The sequence below is a fragment of the Neolamprologus brichardi genome, chromosome 6, assembly GCF_056152115.1.
Source record: "Neolamprologus brichardi isolate AB-2024 chromosome 6, ASM5615211v1, whole genome shotgun sequence".
NCBI lineage: Eukaryota > Metazoa > Chordata > Actinopteri > Cichliformes > Cichlidae > Neolamprologus > Neolamprologus brichardi.
In genome coordinates this window covers 8,954,556-8,975,497 of record NC_142109.1, presented here as the reverse complement: position 1 = coordinate 8,975,497, position 20,942 = coordinate 8,954,556, and the positions used below count along the sequence as shown (strand labels likewise).

At 41.6% G+C, this 20,942-nt stretch overlaps 2 protein-coding genes and 1 pseudogene across 4 annotated transcripts; 2 read left to right on the top strand and 1 right to left on the bottom strand.

The window, feature by feature from the left end:
* The first annotated feature begins 1,084 nt into the window (after positions 1 to 1,084).
* smcr8b (Smith-Magenis syndrome chromosome region, candidate 8b) lies at positions 1,085 to 10,933 on the top strand. Its single transcript, XM_087841618.1, has 6 exons — positions 1,085 to 1,860; positions 4,011 to 4,423; positions 5,495 to 6,228; positions 6,604 to 7,053; positions 7,396 to 7,897; positions 8,998 to 10,933. The coding sequence occupies exons 1-6, from the start codon at positions 1,675 to 1,677 to the stop codon at positions 9,434 to 9,436; spliced, it is 2,724 nt and encodes a 907-aa protein (XP_087697744.1). The 5' UTR covers positions 1,085 to 1,674; the 3' UTR covers positions 9,437 to 10,933.
* On the bottom strand, positions 7,890 to 19,937 carry zgc:112980 (uncharacterized). Of its 3 annotated transcripts, none has more exons than XM_087841619.1 (18): positions 19,865 to 19,937; positions 19,329 to 19,458; positions 19,150 to 19,258; positions 18,967 to 19,060; positions 17,841 to 17,991; positions 17,617 to 17,734; positions 16,044 to 16,169; positions 15,892 to 15,954; positions 15,678 to 15,800; positions 15,443 to 15,598; positions 15,318 to 15,371; positions 14,327 to 14,556; positions 13,754 to 13,833; positions 13,488 to 13,577; positions 13,308 to 13,385; positions 13,133 to 13,237; positions 11,976 to 12,079; positions 7,890 to 7,961 (listed from the first exon to the last, which is right to left on the bottom strand). In XM_087841619.1, exons 2-18 carry the CDS (start codon positions 19,447 to 19,449, stop codon positions 7,934 to 7,936), a joined length of 1,830 nt encoding a protein of 609 aa, XP_087697745.1. In that variant the 5' UTR covers positions 19,450 to 19,458; positions 19,865 to 19,937; the 3' UTR covers positions 7,890 to 7,933. The 3 variants fall into 3 exon arrangements, with proteins under 3 accessions (XP_087697745.1, XP_087697746.1, XP_087697747.1); XM_087841620.1 differs by lacking the exon at positions 7,890 to 7,961 and adding an exon at positions 10,582 to 11,123; XM_087841621.1 differs by lacking the exons at positions 7,890 to 7,961; positions 11,976 to 12,079 and adding an exon at positions 12,617 to 12,923.
* Positions 16,599 to 17,447, top strand: LOC118454595 (small ribosomal subunit protein eS1-like; annotated as a pseudogene).
* Positions 19,938 to 20,942: the final 1,005 nt, after the last annotated feature.

The following is a 20,942-nucleotide window of genomic DNA, read 5'->3' as shown; positions in this document are numbered from 1 at the left end:
CAATAAAAAATATGGAGCTGGAAATAAACATAACAAGTGTCCTTTGAAATAATTTGACATGCTCTTATGTATTAACTTGTCTTTATTGACTCTTTGTTAAATCCAGAAACAAATTAAACATCCTTTTCCACATATAAAATAATCAGGTCCCATCACGCCTTAAAGACCTCATAGTACCATATGACCTCAGCACAGCACTTTGCTTTCAAACTACAGACTTACTTGAGGTTCATATGGACTTTTTGATAAAATTGAGAAACAACTCTCCATTAGTTATGCAGCAAAAAGCTACGCTGTGTTTTTAACTGGCAACTTCCTTTTATAAGGCAGGTTTTCTTTTCCACTGTTGCCAAGTTCTTGTTCATAAGGGGTCATCTGATTGCTAGGGTTTCCTGTGGTAGGAACAGTTTCTAAGATTTGGTGCCAAAAAAAACTGAACTTAATAGGATTAAAAAACAAATATATTCTAATGAGGTTTCTGTAGGCTGAACTACTTCAGTCAAATTAAGTGTCGATCCTCTGTTTTTAAGGTAGTATTTCTAATATGAGCAAGCTGACTTCTATTTTAATCTCTACGTATAATTTTCCAAACCTAATGCAATGTCTTAGTTTTATTGTTCAGATTCAGCCGTGTTTTGTGTTAGGTGTAGTGTGATTCAATTAATTAGAGTAATAATAGTGATAAACATTATTTATGTAAGACCTTTAAGTCCTTTGACAAATACACAAAATTAGAAAACAAAATTTGGCTAAAACCAGCCAAATATTAAAGACACAAAAAAATGCAGTAGACAATACAACAAAAGACACTGCATTATTGTGTAGACATGTTAAGTAAAAAAAAAAAAGCGTGCTTCCATTAAAATAAACTGAACAGATAAATAAAATTAGTGGTTAGTATAATATAATTCAGGCTTTAAAACTAACAGAGCGTTAAATCAACACTGTACCACACACCGATAATGACAAGCTTCATGAACACATGAGTTTATTTTGCAGCTTGTATTTGTCTGTAGGTGCCCTCTTGAGTTGAAACCAATGACCGGAAGTGTTTATTATCGAGTCTGGCTGCAGTGCGGACCTCCCGCCGGGCTTCACATTAAAAGCACCCACTTTGACGTCTCAAGGAATGGGAGCGTCTCGGCGTCTCTCCCTGCGGCTGCCCGTCACAAGGTTAAATATTTGTAAAGAGGCACAGGTCAGATATGTGACAGCGAGGCACATGTTTTAGACTCAAAGTTAGCTTGCTAATTGTGAGAAAAAGAGGAACACGTATCCCGGGAGAAGGTCGGCAAACCGTGTGACTTGAGCCCGCAGGGAACTTTCGCTTCTCCGTCGACTTTTCTGTGCTGCGTGTTTGTGGAAGCGCCGCTTGTTTGCGCTGAAACGCAGTGGTTAGGAGGACCCACATTGAAGTTTCAATCTGGTTAACTTTCAATAACATTATAGTTTTGTTGCAACAAAAAATTGCGCAGCTGTTTATATTTTTTTTTACCTCCTTGGTAGCGGTTGTTGTTGTTGGGTCCCGTGTGAACAGCTGACTCACGGACTGTAGGCTGGGCGGCACCGGGACATGGCGATGTTTGAGCCCGTAGCCTACTCTTCCTCCCCTGCGGAGTAGATCAGAGGTACTCGCTGATACCCTCCTGGGGGCTGACCCTTCACCGAGTCAAGATGATCGGGTCACCGGACCTGCTGGCCTTCACCAGCACGGAAGGCTTTGGGGGAGAGGAAGACGAGCAGGAGGCTCAGGGTCTACCCGAAGAGCTCTCTGTCCCTCGCTTCCCCTCTTCTCATCCCTGGAGCACAGCGGCACAGTTTCACAGAGACTTCATACTGGTGGCTGAGTTCTCAGAGCAGGTGTGTTTGCTTCATTCAGACAAAAACTGCTGGTTTGTTACTGTGATCGCACTTGTTTTAAACGGGATCACATGTTTTTGGGGGTTTATTTTCTGTCTATATAGTTTTAACAGGGTGGATTCTCGTAAACACTAAAAAAAGCTTCAAATAATGGGGTCAGTACACCTGCAGGTATTCCCTGTGTGCTTGATATAAAGGTGTATGAGGCATTGGAGAAGGGGTAGCTTTAATATGGTCATCTTATGTACAATCAGTCAATCATGGTATGAGCTGAGGGGCTACATCAAGTGTAGGATAATGAAAGATTATTTTGAACTGTTATGTGAAGCTATTTTACAGTTAAATAATACAAATATGGAGCAGATAAAGTGTCAAATGGGATACGCCAAAGTTGGACCCCCATATTTACTGATTCTCCTTCAGAAACAATAGGTGTTGAAGTATTGCAAACCCATCTGCTAAAGATTATTTTGTAAAAAAAAAAAAGTTTAAGTACATTTATAAATTCTCAGAAGAAAGCTAAAGACAATCCAGGACTAGGTTCATAACCCTGCTTTATCTGCATTAAGGTGCATAGGTATTATAATAGCACGGCATCACTTGTTACACACACACAATCAGGCTGCATTCTCTACAGTGCAACCATGTTTACTCCAATACAAACAATATATTTCCTGCTGTTTTCTAGATACTTATGCATCACTGTGTTGCAGCAGATAGTGAGTTGACGTTGATTCATTCAGGAAGTCTCTTTAAGATTAAGATCTTTTTTTCAAGACAGAACTACTGAATGATTAACAGGAAATACTTTCCAAGTCAGTCACACAAACGAGCCACCTCTCACACAGAGGGACGCCGAATCAAAAAAGTTACAAATATTAAATTAGCAAGTGCAGCTTCAGGGTTCAGTGATGAAGGATGAATAAAACACATGGCATGACATGAATACACAAAGGCAAGTAAAGAAATAATATTAAAACAAAAACAACAAATGAGGAACCAGGTTTAAGCATTGATGGTAATATTAGTCTTAATTTTGTCATCATTCTTTATTTCTGAAAAAGCATAAAAATCATCTGAAAACAACTTTCTTCTGTTTATAAGGCCGTCCCTTGTAAACAAGTACATTTTAGGATGCCTGCTCCCAGCGGTATCCTACAGATACACGTTCGGCAGTTTGCACCTCAGGCATGTTAAAAGCTCATGACAGTAAAATTAGAAAAAGACTCAACAAGTATTGCTTGTTTGGAAGCTTTGCCATGACAAAGGCTATTCTCTCTAAAGAGAACATGGCAGCAGAGCTTGTTAAGTTTGTTAGCTTTAATCTGAACAAAACGCAAGACTTCTGGAAATTTGAACAGATGAGATCAGGATGGCGATGTTTGACCGTAATGCACAGCGCCATCTTTGGAGAAAACCAAACACAGGACACCTCATACTAACTGTTAAGCACGGTGGTAGAGGGGTGGTGATTTAGGTTTGTTTCACAGCCACAGGAACTGGACTCTTTACAGTCATTGAGATGCCCATGAACTCTTCTGTATATCAAGGAATTCTAGAGTCAAATGTGAGGCTGTGTGTCTAAAAGCTAAAGCTTGGTGCAAACTGGATTGTGCAACAGGCCGATAATCCCAAGCACAGCTGCAAATCTACAACAGTACGAATAAAAAAGAGAAAAAAATCGAGCCGTTTCAATGGCTCAGTCAAAGTGTGCACGTCAATCGAAATCTGTGATGGGACCTTACCATAGCTATGCAGAAACAAATGCCTGAAATTCTCAATGAACTGAAGTAATGCTGTTAAGAAGAGTGGAACAAAATTCCTGCATAATGGTGTGAGGGACTGATAAAGTCATAGAGGAAATAATTACTTCATGTTATTGCTGCTAAAGACGGTTCTACAAGCTATTAAGTCATGGGGTGTGTTGAGTTTTTCTCATGACTGTGAATGGCTTTTCTGTAGACATTTTCTTCATCTTATTTAAGGCTCTAAGAACAGAGGGTGTGGTATGCTCCATATGTGGTAAAAGCCCCTGAATCAAGTTTGTGATTTTGGACTACCTGAATAAATCCACAAATCTAAAATTAAAGCCAGATGATTAGTGACTGATTTGATTACATCTCTACAAACCCCCTGCTCTGTGTCTCCAGGTGGGTCCATCCCCTGTGCTGACAATACCGGAGGACTCCAGAGTCCTCGGGTCATTTGACCTGAACCACTTCTCTGTTCGCATCATGTCTGTGGATTACCAAGCGTCTGGCCCCGGCCACACCCCTCCATCCTCTCCCGGCCCCCGACTCAACTTCAGCGAGGACTCCAAAGTAATCCTGGGAGATTCAGCAGAGGATGCGTTTGCATATGTTCATCACCTGACACTGTACGACCTGGAGGCTCGGGGGATGGTGCGCCCTTTCTGCATGGCCTATGTGTGCTCCGACCAGGTGAAGCTGATGGAGAACTTTTCTGAGCTATCGACACGTTTCTCCGAGGCAGCTGAAAGCCTCAAGACGGGAAACAGACAAGCATTTTCTATTGAGCTGCAGAGAAAACTACAGGAGCTCGAGTAAGAGCAGCACTTTTTACTTTGATTAATTTGGACGGTTCTGTGCAAAACTGTTTGTACTAAAATATCCAAGCTACTTACTTCTAAATATCTTTAATTTGAGCAGATTTAGAGCGTAAATTGGAAGGAATAATGAAGACAGCCTGAAGAGAGTGAAAATGCTTCAATTTCTATCTCAGTGGTGAAAAGGGGAAGCTGTTAAAGAGGAAGCAGTCATAAGCTCAAGCATCACTTCATTTATCAAACAGGATGCTTCTTATTTTTCAGATCCTCCTGTGTGGCCTCTTGTTTATTTGGCACAGCTGCATTTAGTGATAATTTCACTGTAACTTTGAATTTCTAGCCTCAAGCCTAACCCTAACCTGAAAGAGGAAGGAGCTGGATACCACCTTCCACTAGTAATGACTTGTAATGTGCAGGGTTGGTTAGCAGGTCTAACATTAGGCCCCGCCTTCCCTGATAACCTTTTGCTAACTTTAACCTTCTTTTTGTTAAAAGAACTGCATCCCCCAGCTAAAAATCAAATGGATTTTTAATGTAGGATCTTTTACTTTTACACAAATCCACTCACTTGCTTATAACACAGCTCTTCAGTCATCAAATCTCAGAGATGCTTTTATGTTTTAAAAAACATGTATAAACCCACATAAGTGTGTATTCAGAAATGTAGACTCAGAAGTATCTTGGGCATGGTTGTCATGGTAATTTTGAACTTTTAATGGTTTCTTTGAACTGTTCTTTTTTTCAGGGTGGATGATTGTACAGCAAAAATATTTAATGACTTTAAAAAACAAAATTCAGCTGCGCAAGCTTGAATTTATTTTGGACTTTTTATAATCTCTGATACAAACAGATTCAAGCACCCCACTTGAAAGCCTGTGGGGTGCTTGAAACAGAAGGTACGTTTGGAAGACTCTTCCAAACCTTGATTATTTTGGCTAAGATTGTGGCTCGTCTTCTCAAGAAATTTAGGTTTTTCCAGAAGTTTGTAGTTCATGGCAGCCTTGAAACTGTGACACCACTGTTAGTTAATTAAGGGCTGCTCACCACATGTTACTCCCTCTGTTTCAGGTACAGACGGCTGACCCTTCGTAAGGGCGCAGAACGTCAGACAACGGTAAATGGGTTGACAGAATCTGAAGGAGAAAGTGAAGAGCTCGAAGCTGTGGAGCATTCAGTCTTAAATCACAGAGAGCTCCTTCGTCAGGTCGCATCTTACCCAAACAGGAAGCTCAAACAGCCCGACTTCTTGCCCTATGACCCAGCCACCTCTCTCCCAGATCCATTGCTGTTGGCACCTTTTGAGCCATGCTTCTCGTTCTCCACCCCCTCCTGCAAGTCAGAGCACCACCTGAAGCCACTGGAGGAGCTTTGCAACGAATACTACCTGTCTCTTACGAAGGACCGGCTCAAAGACACAGAGCGACGTCTCCGTGGTGACAGAAGTGTCCTGCGAACTACTTATGCCACACAATCATTGTCCAGGAGACTAACGCTCACCAACTTCCTGTTTGAGCTATGGAGCCCGGACGATGCTGATGAAGAAGGCACTGAGGTGGAGCTGCCGAAGGACACGGGGAGTAAGAGGACTGGCGGGGCGTTTCAGCCAGAACCACCAAGCATGGAGTCGTTCTTCTCCTGTGTGGAGGAGATCCCAATCAAACTGGAGGCAGCAGAAGCACATGCACTGACCCCTGGGCCTGGTCCTGGCACAGAGATGACGGGGAGTGTAAGCAGCAGTGACAGCATCGAAGTGCTCGGAACTGAGAAGTCGTACATGACGCAGCATGTCGCCGACAGCAGAGGTACGGCAGTGGGGGGGATTGGGTATTTTTGTTAGTCAATTCATATAAGAACAAAAATAACAAATAGTGTCTGGTTGTTGATCAAGAGCGCCAAATATATCAGAACCGGCCCACCTAAAGGTCTAATCAGGTCCACTGGGTGGCTTTCAATAAACTCTGACATGTTAGATTTTGTCTTATATTAACTAAAAACCACACATGCATACCAAACATTTGATCCTCTGCTCCTGTGTGGATGTCTGGGATTTAAGGAACAAATGATGGTTTAAAGAAATATCAATGAAAAAAAGTCTTTCGGCTTTTCATTACATATCTAGCCAGATTACATCCTTATTTTAAAATAAAAAATGAAACAAAAACCTTTCTCTTCCACAGACACACCAGTCGGAATGATAGAGAGTTGCAGCAGGCGTGCAGCAGTAGACACTGGCATCAGACGCCCGCGAACTTATGCAAAGCGTGCCAACAGCGAGGACAGCATTGAAGTGCTCAGCACCACAGAATCCATCCTTACCGAAGACCTCACTGCCATCACAGAGGAGGAAGCAGAGCTGCAGCCTCTGAGCAACGGCTTTGAGAATGAAGAAGAACCACAGATGGAGGATAAGTCTTATAAAGTTCTCAAAGAAGAAGAGACACTGAATGCACCTGCTGCAGTAGGCGAGGATGAAAATGAGGAAGATCAGTTTTGCGTTGAAAGTGAAGAGCCTTTGGAGCAAACAACGGTTACTGATGACATCACGATCAAAGAGCAACCAGGCGCCATAAAGATGAATCAGTTTCGCAAAGACAACAGTGAAGAGAAGACCTCCAAACTACTGCAAGGTAACACGTTGTACAGCTATTCATTTCTCAAGCTCTCGTTATTACATCCATGCTATAAAACTATGAAAAACATATATTCACTTTGTCGGTATGGTTTTTATCCGTTTTAAATAAAATCTGCAGCAACACAGAAACTAATGAGAAGCTATTTTAAAAATGTGGAAAATATGCATTTGTAATCGTGGCTATCTTAGTGCAAATTTACAGTTTATTTTTTTTCTTCTGACATGATTTAAAATTATAACGGCTGATCATTTAATAAAGCGTTTAATTGCTAGGGAAAGTAGCTGATTACTGTAGTTTTTTTTAAAAAACATATAAAATATTGTTATTACTCCACAGCTGACGAAGCGATGAAGCCCTCACCTGAGGTTCACCAGAAGTTGCGGCTGATTCCTCAGGACCATGCGAACTTTGCACCTGCTTCCTACATGGCTGAGGTGGATCGCTGGTCTTCCCCCCGCCCTCCCCTGAGGCTGCTGAGTGTTGATGAGGAGTCAACACTCAGCAGCATCAGTTTCACTGAATCTTCAGAGCTCCCATCCCCCATTCAAAATATCCACAGCAACATCTGCTGGGATAAGAGGAGGAGGAGAAAGGCTGGACTCAGAGCCCTCAGGTTTATCAAGCACAACTCGTTCTCCCAGCATGCAGTGTTCTGTCTCCTGAGTGGCCGGCCACTGGTTGTCATCGGAGGAGACGAGAACCTAGTCAGGAAGACGGTGGATGCTCTGACCCTCTTCCTGCCTGCTCCTGGTCCTCATAGAAGTGCTGTGAAGATGTGTTTGACCACGCCCCTTCAGCTGACTGACCTGCTCACCTGGAGACTGATGGGAGTGCACAGGTGAGGGATATCTGCCATCCTGCTGTTTTGTTTTTTTTACAAACTGTTCTCACATCGGTACTTTCTAGAGAAAAACACAGAAAAACATTACATTAAAGCTGATGATATTTGGTATGCAGGCGTTACAAACTCTTTCTGTGATGTTGCCTCTAAAAGGAGATTTGCCGCCGGAAAACAACAAAAACACAAACTGCAGTGGAAAAAAAAATAAAAAAAAATTGACATAGCCACTGTGATGTTACTCATTGGTTTGTGGACTTGTTTTGAGTCATTACCTTTATGGCCACTGCTATTTTGTTTGTTTATTTTTATGAACTTGGCAGTAAATATTTCGGTAACAGGGTGGCTAGTGGCTAATGCTAGGTTGCTGGTCAGCACTAACCAGATACGTGCTAACGTATAAATAAAATAATACTAAGATTTCACTCGCCAAAACCAGAGTACAGACTTGTTAAATTACATTACAAGTCCTGTTTTTTTTTTTTTTGTTTGTTTGTTTCGTAACTAAATTAAGGTAATTAAAAGTCAGCAACGTCATACCGATGAGATGTCCAGTTCATTGAGCTAAGGTTAGAGCTAGCAGGCAGCTATGGCTTATATCCTCTAGTCCTCAAATTGGCCAAACCATTAATAATGCATGACTATATTAAACCAAATACAGTTTAACTGGATATCTTATAGAGAAATTTAAAAAGTATGACCCTCCCTACAGTTGTAATGAGCGAGGAGGGGACATTGGCCAAAAAGTTTTTGTCCCAGACTGTAAACATGTTTGTCTGCTGTCAAGTTGGGTGCTTTAACTGTATACTGAATATAAAAGCTTTTAATCAGGTGGCCATTTAAGGCGAATGACTGCAGTTATTGGTCAGACCTGGAAACATTAAGTTCTGTCACCACCTTTACAAACTGAGCAGCTGAGGTTTATGCTTTTCATTGTTTACTTGCTAAGTTTATGGCTCTAGGTGTCTTCAAGTTGATCCGAAATGACAGTAAACTGACATGTGTAGAAGGCTACAGCTTATTTCTTTTTTTCTTCTTCAGCTTCAGGCCATAAATGAAATTTATTAATATCACATCCATGTCATGGTTTCTTCCACCAGATCATCCTCAGCTTCTTTTTCCACCATCCTTCCTTCTCTGAGTCGCTACAGTCGTTATGTGGCTCTGCTGGACCTCGACCAGAGGACACTGCGGTGCCCGTCTTACTCTGGTTCTCTTCTCAGCAGACTGGCCAATCCTCACACTGGTATCACCCGGGGCATCACCTACCTGCAGCATCTGGAGAGCTGCCTTGCTGCGCTGGTCAATCGCGTACTGGTGTACACTTTTATACCTCTTTTTAAAAATCTATGCGCGGCTAAAGAGAAGGGTAACACAGAAGAGAATTCCTGGTGTGAACGAGGACTCAGCGAATGTGATTTGAGAGTGATGAGCCATCTGTCTCATCTCGTTAAACAGCGGTATGCGGGGTGTGGACCTCCAGTGTTAAGATTTGCTTACAGCTCAGTGCAAATGCACAGAAACACAATGACGTCATAGGTGTCGAGACGGAGAAAAAGAGAAACCCTGAATGTTTCGATGTTTCTCTAATTTTTAGGTTTGATCAACTGCTGCTGTGAACATTTCGGTACAAAAAAAATATTTTTTATGTGCAGTGTTAAATATAGATTAAGGTCACATCGTTGCACTAGTGCCTCACTTGGCATCAAAACCCTTCCACATGCTGGCAGCCTTATCACTTAATGACACATGAACTTGTAATTTAAGAAAACTGAGCCTTATCTGAACACTGTGCAATGTAAGTAAGCCTGTAACCTCTATAGAGTACTGTTTACTATAGAGTACAGCATGACATCCACATGACACGTAGGTCCATTACATCATTACTTTGTAAAAACCTGTCACCCTGCCTTTAGCATGTCTGATAGTCACAAATAACTGGCAGCTTAAAATTATTCTACGACTACTAATGATGATAATGTGGCCCATGCAGTAAACCTGCAGGTCTGTTGGATGTCAATGGGTTCTTGCTAAAGGTTAAACAGAAAGATCAGTACCATTTTGTTTGAACAGACAGGTAGTGCATTACATTGAATCACCCATCACCAAAGTCTCAAGTGAAGCATTGGTGGAGAAGTGTACACTGTTTTGTAAAAGCTGTATGTGGTGTAAAGGTATTTGTACTTTTAAAACACTTTACCACTGAGTACTCAGGTGCTTTTTACTGCAAGCCTCATTCAAACCAGCACATTTTTCTATACTGGAGCCTTGTCACACATTTGCACAAACACTGAGGGATGCAGCAGGGCCAAATGTTTAGTATCTTGCCCAAGGATATTTGATGTGCAGGCTGGAGAAGCCAGGGAGTGAACTGATCACTAATGTTTCTTGGCTGAATTGATAATGGATTTATAGTGTTGGCATTATTATGCCAAAATGGTTAGCTTGCATGAACACCAGATAGATTACCTTTTTTCTTTTTTATTCCTTGATTATGAATTTGTAGAATTTTTCTTTTTCAAATTAAGCAGAAACAGGCCATAGCACTTACAAATTCTTTTTTAATTGATATGGTTCAGGTACCTCTTTTCCACTGTAGTAGTACCAGTGTGGGCGCAGATTCTGCACCAGGAACCACGGATTTCCTTAGAATTAAAAAATTGTAACGTTTTTGTAAAAAAAAAAAAAAAAAAAATCCTTATTTTTGCCTATAAAAGTACACATTACACCATCAGTTACTGTGGTAACTAGAACTCCATAAAAGCCCGCTAATCCAACCGTGACTTCTTTTTTTTTTTTTATATACAGCACATGATTTGAAACAATAAAGTGCCTTTATAAAATGACAGAGCAACAACATCCTTCTCTTTGACAATTGTACTCTTGTTTATCTTGCTGTGTAGACAAAATCATTTTATATTCAAACAGTGATTCAGCAATCTAATGCATTAAACTGTCTTTTTATTTATAAGTGTAACATATTAACATTTTACGAACATTAAAATGGTGAATCAATATCAAGTCTCTTGTCATCAGATGGTGAATAACAGAAGTATGTGCATTGTACTAACACGAACTGGTGTGAGGACGCAGGTACAGTCGGACATCTGTAACAAGCTGGCGACTCTCCACAGTATTTAACCCTTTGTGGAAGGCAACAGTGCTGTAAACAGTGTTTAAGACTTCTGTAGCTCTGCAGGGGGCAAGAATGTGCAATCAGGATGCACTGGAACAAGAAGAAAAGTAATGACACCAATGAGATTCAGTCAGACACACGTGCAGTGCTGAAATGATCACATGGCTGTTAGAAAAAAAAATCCTTTATCAGACAATATTTCATAGTTAAAAAGTCCTTGCTTGTCCCACTTGTGCTGAGGTAATGTATGAGTTGGTATAAATATATAGCTCTAACGCTTTTAGAGCCTCTCTTCCCTCCATCACAGACACTTATCGCACCTGCTGCATCCGCAAAGCAACTTTCATTGTGGAGGAACTGCACACACACACTCTTCACCCTGCTGCCTTCTGGCAAGAGGTACTGGAGTATTCAGGCCCTCACTGCCAGACTGTGAGACAGTTTCTTCCCAAGCTGTCAGACTCCTGAACACTCAGTGACTGGACTGACACACATGCATACCTTCATACACGTCAATACCAAGCACTTATCTGCAGAATCACACACACACATTCATACACCAAGTTACTTTTTGCACATTTCTATTGCACTGTTGTGTCTGTATCGTTCTGTCTGGTGTTGCACTGTCTTTGTTTTGTGTTTTTGCACACTGCACTTTATATAGTCCTGTGTCGATTGTCTGTTCTATGTCATATGTAGCACCACGGTCTTGCAGGAACGTTGTCTCGTTTCATTGTGTACTGCACAACTGCACATGGTTGGAATGACAATAAAGCCACTTGACATCACACTCCATTTTTATATTTACATTTAACGCACACAAACTTTTTTGGGGGAACTGGGATTGTATCAAATCAAAGCTTTTCTGTTTCTGGAAGTTAATTTGATTAGCTAAAGGATGCTGAGATTTGTAGTGATTTATCTCAAGTCGTGTTCACATACCTGCTGTTTTCCCTCTCCTGTGCAATCCCCTGAAAGAATCTTTTCAGATGTTCTTCACTGGAGGAAAAACTTTCACAAAGCCACCTAAAGGCCCATGAATTCTCCTGCAACACAAGAAAGCTGATTAAACAACAAACAACAGCACAGCCCCAGAGAATTCAAAGTGTGAAATTATAGAATCTTTTCAGTCAATAGTGACCCCAAACAAACAGACAAAGCATATAATTTTAAAGTTGTGGTGTCATATGTTTAACTGCGAGTAACACTCTCGCCTAAGAGAAAGCATCCTGCATCCTAAGTGTAATAATGTCAGAAGAAAGACTTCTGTGAACAGCTGGAAACTACACACTAAACTTCAGCTGCTTTTATTAATTTGGAGAGTTATTTATCCATTACTGGTGTGTTAATCTGACCTGTCACAGGTGGTTTCCATCACAGATGAGACTTGAGTGAAGAGCTGGATCTTAAACATTTCTTTAGAGAGCAGCTACAAAATTGTAGATCAAAGTAACTGAGGGAAAACAGTGTGTGCCTCCAATAACCGAAGACACATGGATTTTATGACTCTTCCACAGTGTGTCTTTTGTTTTGTTTTTGTTCCCCCCCCCCCCCCCCCCCCAAGTCTTAAAAGGTAGGTTTTCCTCCCCACTGTTACCAATTGGTTGGGTCATCTGTATTACCTTCCAATAAATCATAGCAGGAGGTGACTATTCCTGTGATTTGGTGCTATATAAATAAAAAATGACCTGTAATCAGTTTGAGAAGAGTGAGGCTGAGAGTGATTCTCTCAAACAATCAGATCACCAAGCTTTTCCATGTTTCTTTATACTGTACTTGTCTTATTTGTTATGCACGTCTGTTGTTTTGTAATTTGAGGGGGGAAAGAAAAAAAAGGAAGGACATCCAGTGGCAAATGAAAAGATGCAGATCCATCCGCTGTGGCGATGCCTTGGGAAATAAGGGAGCCGCGAAAAGTACCTTTAATTATTTCTTTAGCGAGATAAAGATGCAAGAGACACTCAAACTGTCATAGTTACACAAAATTATAGCACCGTTATTGTTGCGTGTGCCAATAGAGCCCTTTACATGACATAGCTTAAGTATGTGAAAGCACAAACAGTGGCTTTCTCTATGGAAGGAAAGCGAGAGTTGGCTACCTTAAAGGTGTTGAGCACAGGTAGGATCGGATACAAAACGGAATCGAGGATTCTTTGGCTCAAAGCTTCCGTCACCAACAGGAGCAAGGCCTGATCTGGATACACCTGTGAACACATTGGACTGTTTAGTTCTCACAAATTCTAAACACTGAAGTGTAAGTGTTAATGCACTGACCTCATGCAAGGATCGTGGGATCTGCATATTGGAGCCCTTCTGATCAAGCAATATCCCTTTCATAACATCCCGCGCTTCCTTCATCATTCAGACATTGAGGAGACAAAATACAGAATGAAACAAAGCAGAGAAACATGGAGAAAGCTGCAAGTCTAACTCTAACAATCAAGAAGTACACACCTGCAGAAACTGCATACTGGGCATGGGTAAAGCAGTGAGTGAACCGCAAGGCTTGTTGACAATCGTGAGCAAACTGGTCCAACACCGAGACTGGATCAGAGGAGTATGAGACATGCAGTCAGACATGGGACATACTAGACAAGGTTTTAACAAGTATAAAATGTACCTAAACCAAGAAATAAAGATGGCAGATATCTAGAGACAAAAACATTTTTCAGACTTGAATGAGGAGATTGCTCAAAAGCAAAAAGGAGCTTTTAACTTACATCAGCATATACAGCACTGCAGCATCCCTGAGCCCTGAGAGCAAACCTCACCAGCTCATGACGTTTCAGCGGCACAGCATCTACACACAGAGGGGAATCAGATTTCTTATCAATCCTTGTTTTATACTAAATCTTATCCTGAAGCTACGTTTACACTGCAAACCTCATTGCTTCATTTGGATATTTTGCGTTGATTTTTTTTGTTGAACTGTTCATATTAATGTTGCAATTGTGTGGCCAAAATCAGATTCCCATGTGACCTGATTCACAGGAGGCGGTCATACAGACGCAAGCACAGAGGTCACAGTTAGTATAACTTTAAGGGGCTGTAGCTGCAATCACATGACATTATTGTGCGTGCGACATCTCTATTGAGGTGTATGTGGATGCACAGTTGAAGCTGGGAATGTGGAGTGATGACATGAATGGCTTCAGTAATGCACTTTCAACTGAATATTTCGTGATAACTACAGTAACACTAAGAAAAATCAGACACGAACACAAAACTGACTTGGGTCACTTCTGAACTTGGTACGAACCCACCCCCCAAAAAACAAAACATCTCTGCTGGACCTTCAATAGACTCCCACGCTGCACCAGCACAGCAGAGCTCTCCCGGTTTACTGACTGTTGTCAGCTTTGGTGCAGTCGCTGTTTCAAAGACTTTGAGATAAAAGAGGAAGAGGTCCGGATTAAAGCGGGAAGCGGGAGCATTCACAGAGGGGAACAAACTTGTGAGAGCTGATGAAAAGTCTCCAGCCATGCACATGAAGTAGGGGATGAGGTCTTGTATCTGCTGAAACCTGACAGAGAAACAAATCCAATGCAGCAAATCAGCAACATGTCACTGCTGGTGTCTAAATATTTAAATGTTTACGATTTTAGTTTCTCTATAGATGGTAACTGCAGATTGACAGTCATTTCTGAACCTATATTTAACAAATTAATGAACTCCAGATGGGGTTTTAAACTATGAAATATGGAAGAGCTACAGTTTTCCCCTTTTTTAATTAAAAATTTATTATCCATCCTAGACTGGAAGAAGAAGATTGAAAATGTGAAGCAAGTGCAGAAGTGCCTCAAACCTCCCCTCTTCCTAATGGCCGTGGCGTGGGGGTGATCGGCTTATAGTTTTTACTTTGTAAATGTAGAAAAAGAAAAAAAAAAAAACATGTTAAACCTACGACACTGATATCCTGATCCAGGAAACTGTCTCACTCTCGCCTGCACCTGGATCAAGGATTTTCTTACAAAGTGCCTACAAATAGTCAAGCCTGGTCCTCATCTCACCCCCAAAACTGTGAGTGCTGGTTATGTTTTTAAATCATGTACTGCCTTTTCAACTCAAGTGCATTACTCAGGACTGCCACTCCTAATGTCACTGCATCCTCAACACAACAACATGAAAGGCTTTATTATTATGGTAAATGGCGCCACCGGGCCCTCTGACCACCACTAGGACTAAATAAACTAAAATAAATAAATAAATAAAACTATGCATAGACTGAATAACACAAAATGCACTTTGCTGGAAAGAAAAACAGGAACATGTGCATGTACTCACTGTGCGGTGTCGTCTGTCTGGACGACTCGTAGATATCGACACAGCTCTCTGTACCTGCAGACAGAAACAACACAGTTAGACAGCTGTCTACACACAGCAAAGTGGATGAGTTCACGTATATGAACCTGCGCTGACGCTGCAGTAGCTCCGTCCTCAGCAGAATCACAGAAATCTGTTCAGCCAGGACGTCTTTCTTGCCTTTGTCCTTACGCACGCCTGACACGTTCTGCCCCTTCATCACAGACACGAGCAGGACGTCGTTCCAGGGGCGAACACACAGGCTGGAGCACACAAACGTCAAGTTATAGCAACAACATATACATGTAACAGGTAACCCTGGAGGTTAAAAGGCGAGCACACCTGTTTTTCATGTTCCTCAGCTCAGCTGGGAAATGCAGTTTCTTGCAAAACTCCTGTAGTTTGTTAATGAAGTCTGGAGTAAAATTAGCCATCACCATCTGTCTCTGTACCAATGCTATTACCCTGGTAAGCACACACAAACACAAGTAGAAGATGAATATCCAGGTGAATGAGCTACAGGTATAACACAAGAAGTGAATGTGCATGCACTTACCTCTGCAGTAACATCATTTTAGCTGTATCAACATTAGCCATTGGAGAAGCCAAGATGAAACCCCTGTAAATGAAATAAAAAAAATATTGAAAAACATTTGAAAATGAAGAAAAAAGGAATGCGTGTAGAAGCGGAAATGCTGCAATGAGTACCCTGAGAAATGGAAATGTCTAATAAAGTCCTCAGCAGCCCCCAGGCTCATGATGACTGCCGCTCTGCTGTCCTGTTGATCTGCCTGGTTCAGGAACGAGGACACAAACTCAAACACCGGTGAGTAACTGGAACAAACACAACAAAAAACAAAGGAAAGTTAAAGAGACGTCCTAATATACAAGTGTGTGGACCCGTTCCAGCACTGCACTGCTAAAATTAACAGCTGACCTCACTGAAACGTTACGTCAGACTTTTTCAATTTTATATCATTTTAAATAATTACTTACAGCAGATCACAATCAGCGTGTCTACAGTTTAGAGGAGAAGTCAGTAATGCATGAAAAGAACAAGCAATAAATAAAGAAATAATTTAAAAAAAAAATTAAATTAAAAATATAAAATCACAGATTTACAACCAGGCAGTCCTATGAAAAGAAACTGAAGCTTTTATAACACTATCTCCAAATACGTCACTAAAAGCAAAAAAAAAAAAAAAGTGTGTACCCTTTCTCCAAGAATGGCTGATGCCTTAACATCAGCCGTGTTAAACAATATTGGTCACCAGGACTCAGGGAACCAAAATGACCTCAGATGGTCTAAAAGGACATGTGTTTGAGGTGAGCCTTGGTGATCTGTAGGATGAATAGCTGGTCTTTCCACAAGTTTAAGCTCATTACTGGGAATGTTCAAGGCAAAAATTGTCACAGCAACTTCCAGGCATGGACCTGATCCGTAACAAGATATGGCAGACTTGCCCCCAACCGGTCCCAGCAGTTAGCTGCCCCTTCCTGAGCTCTGTTTTGCTGCAGGTTTCTCCTGCAGTGTGAGTTTTTCCCTTCACACTGTCACCAAGTACTTGGCTTGTGAGGGGTCGGCTAATTGTAGGATCTTTACCTTACAATCGAAATCACTGTGAGGCACTTGTTGCTGTAATTTGACACTATATAACGAAAGTTTATTGAATTGACTACAATTCAAGCCCAAGTGAATATAAAGACCACTGATGGCTACTTTCTTCTTCTTTTTTGCGTGGGTTTCACAAAAAAACTGTACCAAACAGATTAGAAAGACCTCCTACACCTGATGGAGCTCATGACATGTGATGCTCTGACCAATGACCAGAAGGAAGTGCTGAACAAGGTGATCCACGACAGTGGTTCACACTTCAATGTTGGCCTTCTGTCAAATGTCTAAATAATTATAAAAAGTTATTGTGAACTGGACTGTACATCAAAGCAGAGCATTAAGTGATTTACGAGCCAGCTGCTTGATGTATACCTGCGAGCTCAAGAAGCTTAAAAAGCCTTAAAAAGTCTGACTTGGGGAAAGTGATGAAGTTCCATGTTGAAGGCGGTGGCGGCAGTGCCGCAAAGGCAGAGGGCAGAGACAGCGGACAGCTATGACCATGCCCGTAGACAGTGTAAAAACACTGACCTGAATAATCAATGTAAATGCTCCACATATTTATAGACATATTGGGAATCTCTTACAGCTATGGATGTGTAATTAGTCCAGATGTGGCTCTTAATCACTGCAATATAGAAATCAAAATCTTAGTGTTATGAAACATACTTGTAGATGAAGCCTTGTTGGTTCTCTTGGCTCAGACCATATTCCTTTAGTGCCTCGCCTTTCATGTAGGACGAGTAGAGCGCAAAGAGCTCTTGTCTGAACTGCTGCAGCAACGTCGCTGGACATGAAGTGAAAAAAAAGAAATACATTAGTAAGATATATTTAAAGTCACAGTACAAGAGGTTCATCTCGAGTGTCTCCTCGCATGAATTTGTTGTTTGCACCTGCTTGTCGGAGGTGCGAGTCCATTTCTGACAGGGTGAGGTTGAAAGCAGTCAGTCCTCCCAGCAGCTTATGGTTTCTGAGGTCGCTCCAGAAGGCGCTCCTCTTGTGGCTGTTGCAGTGACAAATGCCGCTCACGCACCACATTTCACACTGAAAAACCAGCGAGAAAAGCACATCAATCACTATTTCGTAAGAGACCTCCCCATGACTTCAAGGACCTGCTGGGGTCATACGGATGTAAAACGTCACTGACATAAGCTGGTGCTTGTTCATGAAGAGCTCTAAAAATCAAAACCTGAATTTTTCAATAGACTCTGAATTTAATCTGGAGTCACTGCAGCTCGGTCAGCAACAGTGTGCCATGAGAGCTCTTGGAAGACTTAGCACTCTGACCAACCTTCAGACATTCCAGGGAGTTGTGTTTACTTAGAAAACAATGAATTACAGCAATCCAAGAAATAAATGCATAAATAACAATCTCCAGATCAGAGTGTGACACAATGGGGCTTGACAATATGTCTTTAGTGTGAACCACAGATCAGACATGAACACTCAAAGTGATGTTCATGTCAAATCCTGATAGAAGTTTAGCAAACAAGGCAAGGGGACCAAGAGCTTCTATTTCCTTAGGCAAAAATAAGTCAGGGGCATAAACAAGGACTTCCTCATTAAATTGGAGAAAGCTGTTTGCCATCCAACTCTTCATAGACCTATTCAGGATCTGTAGCTTAAAAAGAGAGCTGTATAACCGAAGGTCATCAGCATAGCAGATAGCAGCGATGACAGTCATGTCATTAAAGGTGCCCAAAATGTGCTGAAGAGGGAGCAGATACAACGGAAACAATAAGAGCCCAGTACAGAACCTTATGACACACCACAAGTAAGAGAAGTGGAAGAGGACCTGTATTCAAAATTAGCTTAAAAATGAGCTGATAACACTACAAAAAAATTATTTAATTCTTTATTTCCCCCCGTACTGTTTCTTGATACACTGCATTTATTTAATTTTTGAGTAGGCAAGAGACAAAACAAACAAGCAAAAAACCAGATGAATACAGTTTGGTGAACCCTCCAAACTGCTGGTCAGATACATTTTGTCCTGTTAACATTAACATTAACACCTACCAATGATGCCAGCTTATCGCAGATGTAGCAGAAGCACTGATCACAAATGAGCTGGTTACTGTCTACTGGCATGTTAGTCTCCAACTCTGTAGGCCTGAGCGTGCCAAAGAAAAGCAGTGTGAGCACCAGACACAGTAAGACGGGGGTAAAGAGCACTGATGGTCATTTCAAATTGTATCTCACGTAAAAGGGTGTATGGGACAGTCGTAGCGAGCATGAGGTAGCACATCAGCGTGGCGGGAGAAGGTCACGACCAGGTCTTCCTCCAGAGTGCTGGGAGAGGACACGCAGTCTGGAACACAGAGGCTGTTAGTGGTTAGTCATAAGATCACATGGAGCAAACAAAATAAAACCGCTGGCACCTTTTTCCTTCACATCCTCCACCTCCACAATGAGGCAGGACATGTCTCTGCCATCCTTATGATCATCGTCATCATCACTACTCAGGATGATTATATCTCCACTGTCTGCTGGCGTGCACATCAGAAATGCCTGGTTAAAAAAACAGAAAGAAACAGAAAAAGAAAAGCCAACCATCAGCTAGTTCACAGATGCAGACCTGCAGTATGAAATGCGTGCATGAATGTAGACTTAACCCTGCAGTCATGCAGGCTGCTAGCCCACAGGCTCAGCTGTGTGCTTTGTTGTGAGTTTCTAAACTTTAGAGGTCATACTTTCTCAATAACACTGTGTTATTCTGCAGCATGAACTGTTCCAGCCAGGCCTAACAAAAGGACAGTACGGTTTTCTTACTTTTAAGAGGACAGTTATTTATTTTTACACCTTTAGAAACGCGTAGAAAAAAAAGGTCGACCTCGCGCTTTATTAGTTGCAGGCGAACGTGTAACGTAAACCACATAAATGACCGCGTCGGTACCGTAAACCATAGTTTTCTTACCTTGTTCTGTTTTACTGTTTGCGTCTAAACCGAAGTACGCTTTCCTTCGCGCCTGGCGACTGAAATTTCTGCGTCACCGGATGTGATGGCGTCGCTTCCTCTGCTGCTGTTTCTTTCTTCTGTGTTTTGCGGCTGTGTAACAGCTTCGAGTTGCATTACCGCCGCCTCCCGCAGAGAAGAGAGAAAACAATCTAATTAAGGTGAAAATCATCATCTTGTTAATATATTCCTCCTAAAAATGAAGGGAACACTTGGTCACCAAGTCGAGTCTCTTCAACTTTGTCAGTTAGGAAGTAGAAACCATGTAAGCTACTTCTTCAGGTTAACATCAGTGTTAGTGTGGTTTGAGGTATGAGCTCACCACCTTCTGACCAATCAAATGTTCGTCTTCCCTCCTGTCCGACCTCTATGCTCGGACAGGACCATGTTCAAATCCAGTTTTTCTATGTACTCTTTACTTCCTCTCTGACAGTCAAACACCACTGCAGATAACATGTATTAAATTAAATACTCAATAATAATCTGTCAGATTTTACCAGAATTGTGATCTTGGTAAATCTGTTTACTAACACTTTCCTTCCTTTCTTTCCTGGGATCAAACAGACCTTAATGATATATTCAAATGCCAAACCCATTCATTAAACACTTTTAATACACAGCTACTGCACTCTGTCCTCTCATAGCAGGTTACTTTCAGTATGCATAAATTATGTGATTTATCAGATGCTGCCAACATCAATAAACCGTGGGACTTCAACCTATTTGCTGACTGCTGTTGTTAGGGTGAGAGAATCCCGATGGGGAAAAGAGACCCGGGTATTATGAACTTCCCTGTCAGTACAGGGCCCAGGTTACCTGGAGAGGCAACACCAAGACAATTCCCCCAAAAAGGAAGTGACTTTGCAGGCGATGGCTGCAGATCATTGCTCTCTCCTTATCGCTCCTGACTGACTTTTTTCTCTGGTTTTGATCTTTGTTCGTGTCCTTGTCACTGCTGGTAACATAAGACAGTACTAGCAGCCAATTTAGGTTGAGCAGAGACTCCAGCTCCTCCAGGAAGGTATGTGCTCCGTATGTG